Genomic DNA, 6,112 nt, shown 5'->3' on the forward strand with positions numbered 1-6,112 from the left:
ATATATAGACTAAACTTATCCACCCAAGTGGGAAGTTTAAATAGTATCAATATATTATAAAATAAATTCAGGGCAAAAAATATTTTTTTTACTACTTTGTCGGAAGCAAGATATAAAAAACAGATCAAAATCAATTTAAAAACTGAAGATTTCAGTTACAGTTCTACTTTGTAGATAATGTAGAGAGAGAACAGACCGAATTGGTTAAAACTTGATGTTATTTGCTCTCATAAAAAAAAAAGAGATACTGGGCTGAAAAGGACATCAATTTATGGATAAACATTTCAAAAATGTATAGAGGGCTACTGCATTTTATAATTCATGTACCCAACCACTTTTTGACCCTGCTGAATTTCATTACCTGATTTTACTTCACTCATGGGTGAATATCTAATCCACTGAATATTCATGTTTAGTCTCTCATAACTGTTACTGAAGAGACAAATTTCTAATTAACTTAATGACTAATTAATTTATGAAACTTCATAAAAGAGAACATTTGTAATGGCATTTTTTTGGATCATGTTACTATTTTACAATTTCTTTCAAAACTTTATAGTAAAGAACTCCATGTCCTTCATTTTACTTAATCTAACTCACAAGAAAGATAACTTTTTGTAAATTGTCCTGACAAAGAAAGTTACTAGTATGGTAAATGTGTTACAAGCTTTCATTTATCATTTAAGAATAATAAAGAGAATGTTTTTGATACAAACAGATAATTTTTCTGTGTCTCCTTTCAAAACTCGTTCCAGATACAACTGTTTGATTTCACGTTCCAGGCGACTAGGTAGTCCTGGATACATAGTGGAACCCCCTGATAGAACAATGTGCTTGTACAGATCAGGTCGGATGTCGATGTCAGCAGCCTGGATGGTATTAAACACGAGTTCCGCAATTCCTTGCCCTTCTATATTGACTAAATGGGGTTGAAAGAGAGCTTCGGGGGCTTCAAATCTTTCACCTCCCATCTTGATAACTCTACCATCTGGCAGCTAGAAAAGCCATAGCATAAAATTAGCTGATAAGAACATGGTGTTTCATATCACACATTAAATCAGCTGGAGATTTACCACTAGAAAACAAGAATGTTATAGCTTTGGTGCAGTTGAGGGAAACAGCAAAATAAACCTTGATGTAAACAGCTTGGCTATAACTTGCAAATTCAGGGAAAACTTTACTTTAGAACTATACATGAGAAAAATATATATCAAATTTGACAATTACTAGCATAGTACTCCCCACTTGAGATTACAAATGACTGACTGATCTAATTTAGCTAAATATGGGGATAATGGCAAAAATCAGAAAAATGTGAATAAATATTTCAATAGATTTTGAAACCAAAAAAAAATATATATGTAATTCACCACTAAAACTAAAGAATGGGGAAAATCATACAAGATTTAAAAATTAACAAATGTTAGTCCAATACAAAACATTTAGTGATGTTTTTCGTTTTTTTTGGCAAAGCTACTACAGACATCTCTAATTTGAGCTGCTGACTGCAGGGAAGATGAACAGCACCCATTGCCAACTATTGGGCTACTCTTTTGACTAACAATTAGTGGGATTGATCATTACATTATAATGCCCTAAACCTGAAATTACAAGAATGCTCATTGCTAGGTTTTGATCCCACAAAATCTAGTGATGATAAAAAAGAAACAGTTTGTAGTATTACACTTTATTAACCTAAAAGAATGACCACACTATACAGGTTTTATCATTAAATGCTAGGTAATTGGTAGTATTTTAAATAAGAAAACAGTAAAATCTAAAATGAAAATCCCAAAAAATTACCTATATAAAAAAACAAAGAACACTCACTAATGTACAAGTTTTGATTTTTTGAACAAGTTGAAATGAGGTTTTCTAGTATTTTGATTTAGACAACCTTTAAGTTGCCATTTATTTTATGATGGCTCAGCACGTAGCCTGAAAAATTAATGATGGAACTCAGCTTTGTAATTAAGTAGAGTCAATGGACAAAATGAACAGATGAAAGTTTGTGTGCTTGTTGTTAAGCACAGAGCTACAGAATGGGCTATCTCTGCTGTGTTAGCCATGAATATTGAAACCCAATTTTTAGTTTTATCAACTCTCTGACATACCACAGAGTCATGGACAGAAGAAATTCTAATCTATCCACTTTAATATAGAGTAAATAGTGGTTTTAGTAGTAATTTGTGGCTTTTAGCATAATGGCAACAGTAGAACTTCAGTAAGGATGTATATAGGATTATGATACAAAGTTTACAAGACTTGGGAACAAACCACAAACCTCAAAATTTTTTCATGATTCCTTAAAATGTTATTTTTATTACTAAAAATGTTTCTGCATTAAAGTTACAGGAATTTTCTTTTATGACAATATTTCAGGTAAGTTTCCTTGGGTTTAAGTGAGTACAGTAAGAAATGCTAAAATCAAAATCATTTTTATTGAACCTTATTGTTAAGTTTATTGTATTAAGATAACACATACAAATAAATTATCACTTATTGAAAACAAACTATATTTATTAGATATAAATTAATCTTTGTAAATAAAATTCATAATATCTAGTCTGACACACACAACAAAGAACCATTTTGAAAGGTCAAGTCAAAAGTCACCAATAAATCTGTCAGTTTTTTGCCTTTTTTTGTGCTCAGAAATGTTGACTGCCTTAATCAGCAAAATAAATTATCAAAAGAAATATCATTGATTATCAAACAAGTTGAAACTTAATGGAAATATAAATGGTATTTTCATATCAATAAAACACTGGAATTCTGATACAAAAGGTAATATTTTAAAATGGTTTTCTTAAAACTGCTTCAAAATTGTGAAATTTTCCAACCAAAAAGTGACAGAACTACTAAATTAGATTACACACTCTTTAGAGATGATTTTTTTGCACAATATTTCATGCAACTTGGTTAAGTATTTTCTAGAGGATATCACTCACACCACCCTCCTTTGTATGGAGTGATTTTAGAATGTAAAAACAAGGAATTCCACTATCATACTTATTGATATAAATAATGATTTTAAGAGGTACTTTTTTCTTACTGTGTAAGATTCCACAAGAAAAGTTGTTTCTAAGGCCAGCTTCTGTTCCTGTTCAATGTTGTAACCTATATAGCAGAGCTTCTCTTTGATCATTCTCACAGTTTCGAAATCAGCTGTGTGATTGAAAGCATATCCTCTCAACAAAAGCAGCTGAATAAAAAAACAAAGTCAACTGTGTGATTAATAGCATACCCTCAGCAAAATTAACTGTTGAAAAACAATAAAAGCAGCTGTGAAGATATAGATATCCTCAACAATAGTTGTCAGGAAAAATAAAATCACCTGTGGCTAAAAGTATACTCCGGACAAATAAAGCTTAAAAAACAACAAATGTCAAATACGTGGATAATTAGATATCCCCTCAATAGAACTAGCATAAAAAACAAAATGTCAGCAATATGTTTCAAAGAATAAACTGTCTAACTATCTGTAGTTATAGGAAAAAAAATAAAAAGTTAGCTTGCATATTCTTTTAAGAATTTTCTAAAGTGTTACTGCTATGTTTTTAACTAGAAGAAACCTAATTTTGAGAAAACAAGAAATTATTGACTTTTAGCACTAAGTACACTAGAAAATAACTTAAGAAAAAATAACATAAAAACTTCACATCCATTCTCAAAGTTTCACTGTTTTAGCTCACCTTAATTAAGTAGCGGGTGATGTCTCGGCCAGCAATGTCTAGACGCCTTGTTAAATGAGGCAGAGCAAACCCTTCATACACTGGACAGATGTGAGTAACTCCATCACCAGAGTCAACCACAACTCCTGTCAGTAGCCCTGTACAAAACATATTCTTTCATTTAGAAAAATGTGTTAATAGTAAATATTCGTCTATCATTACAGTATTCAAGATAAAAATTTAAACGAAACCAAAAAAATTAATTATAATAAACTAAAAGTTATTTTTTGTACCAGAATCAACAAAATGTAGTCTTGTTACAACTTGGAACAAGCTTTCTAAAGCTACTATTTAGGCTTCATTAGGTAATAATTATTTGTATAAAATTTAAAACATTTCATTTTATGAAAAGCAATTTACACCTCCACATTAACTGACTTACCGAGAACAACTCAAATTAAAACCAGCTACCAAACTAAGCATTTCATCTTCTTTATTACTGTTTAAGAAAAAAGTTCAGTGAAGTCATAATAGTAGTTTAACTAAATTACCAGTAGCTTACCAATTACACAATACACAAAATATACTACAAATTAAAATCCTACTGTTATGTCGCAGCACATCATTATTCATTTAGAAACTGCCAAGTTTTAAGAGTGAATTTGGAACAATATGTAATATTATTATTGAATCTTTAATGGACTACACCTGCCCGATGTCTTGAGGTAGATAATATTTAGGCGTTAGCAGAACGAAACATCATACATCACAAAATTCCAAGTACACATGGTCCACTGATGATTTCATTCCAATTTTAAACTTATTTTGTACTGGAAGAGTTAATATTTTATTTTATAATGTAATATGAATATATATTAACAATTCTTTACATCTACATATAACAAGTTTTTCAGAATGATAAAATACATTTCATCCTGTGTTTGAATGACTAGTCAGGATATTTCTGAATGATCAGAATCAAACTTGGCTTTATCTGTTTTTGAATAACTGTTCTTGATATTTATAAAAGATTAGTACTGTACTTGGTTTCATCCTGTGTTTGAATGACTAGTCAGAATAATTCTGAATGATCAGAATTGTATCTGGATAAATTACAAAGCAAGAAAAAGTAATTTCCAGAAGAAATTATTGAAAGTCATTGAATACAAATTTTTGAGACTTAAATAATTAAATAATGATAAAACTTAGTTCATAAGAAGATTGCATAAGATTATTGCCATGAAAACAGGTTTTATAGCAGTGTAGGGATAGCCACAATTGGATTTGTTTTGACATAAAAACAGCTTGTGTCATTAACCATAGAAAAAGGGGGAACATTAGTAAGTTGTTCTGTTGAACTGTGGAAATTACAACAGTCGAGTTGCTACAATTTAATTAGTGTATTTCCTATCAATAATAAAGTTTTTTTTTTCAGAAAGTATGTGAATTATATTTTGATCCCAAAACTATAGATGAAAGCCCAGTGCATTATATATGTTTCTTACCCTGAGCATAGAGTGTAAGAACAGCCTGGATTGCAACGTAGGTTCCAGCAAACTGATATTTTTCGAACATTACCTAGAAAAACAATCCATACACTATAATCACAAAAAAGAAACTACAACATCAATCAGTCTTAACTATTCAATAAGTATAGTTTATCTTTCACCTCTCACAATGTCTAATTTCTGAATTTATCTTCCACTATTAGGAAGATGAGTATATTAACTTGTAATATTTCTGTTTATTCATCTGATTTAAAAGAAGCATGTTTCAAGTCAAAAAGTAAGAAGAAACAACGAAAATCATCTATCATGAAGAAATTTAGTTTCAAGAACTGTAAAACAGTTTAATTAATATATATAAATGTAAATAATTATAAACATAATCCCTATTGAGCATATGATACAGGAAAAAATACATACATCAAGCACAGACACGTGCTTGGTAACGTTTCAGCTGTTTAATGAGTGAATACTTTTTGAAGATTAAATTTTTCCTCAGTCTTAGTTGTTTTTATAATACAAATATGCAAGAATTTAGTGCAATTTATTAAAGTTTATATCTATAATATCAAAGCTAAAACTAATAATCCAGTATTTTTAACAAATTGATTAACTCTGCATGTAGGCTTGGCCATCATGTAACAACTACCAAATGATTATGAAATTACACATACTATACAACATAACATTTTGGGACAACATGGGACCTATTGATCCATCTCAGTTGTTCCATCCTCTAAACTAAACTAAAACCATTAATAGATATTTTTTTTTTAAATCTTAAATCCAGCCTTTATCATTCATTTAGTTATCAAGCCTTTTCTTAAGCTTAGCTTAAATTAACTGCCTCAACAACATCCGAAGGCAACCCATTCCAAAGGCTAACCACCCTGTTAGAAAAATAAAACTATCTTAGCTGAAGATGACTTCTAC

The 6,112-nt window shown here is 30.1% G+C and overlaps 1 protein-coding gene across 2 annotated transcripts in view; it reads right to left on the reverse strand.

The window, feature by feature from the left end:
* Nucleotides 1-6,112, reverse strand: part of LOC106459293 (actin-related protein 2) — a 31,828-nt gene that overhangs the window by 1,287 nt on the left and 24,429 nt on the right. For both annotated transcript variants that reach the window (XM_022385806.1, XM_013918907.2), the window contains 4 exons: nucleotides 5,180-5,252; nucleotides 3,696-3,832; nucleotides 3,056-3,205; nucleotides 717-995 (listed from right to left, as the gene is read on the reverse strand). In XM_022385806.1, the coding sequence (XP_022241514.1) occupies nucleotides 717-995; nucleotides 3,056-3,205; nucleotides 3,696-3,832; nucleotides 5,180-5,252 (639 nt within the window). The remainder of the gene's footprint in view (nucleotides 1-716; nucleotides 996-3,055; nucleotides 3,206-3,695; nucleotides 3,833-5,179; nucleotides 5,253-6,112) is intronic.

Source organism: Limulus polyphemus, unplaced genomic scaffold, assembly GCF_000517525.1.
Source record: "Limulus polyphemus unplaced genomic scaffold, Limulus_polyphemus-2.1.2 Scaffold26, whole genome shotgun sequence".
In the NCBI taxonomy this organism is placed as follows: Eukaryota; Metazoa; Arthropoda; class Merostomata; order Xiphosura; family Limulidae; genus Limulus; species Limulus polyphemus.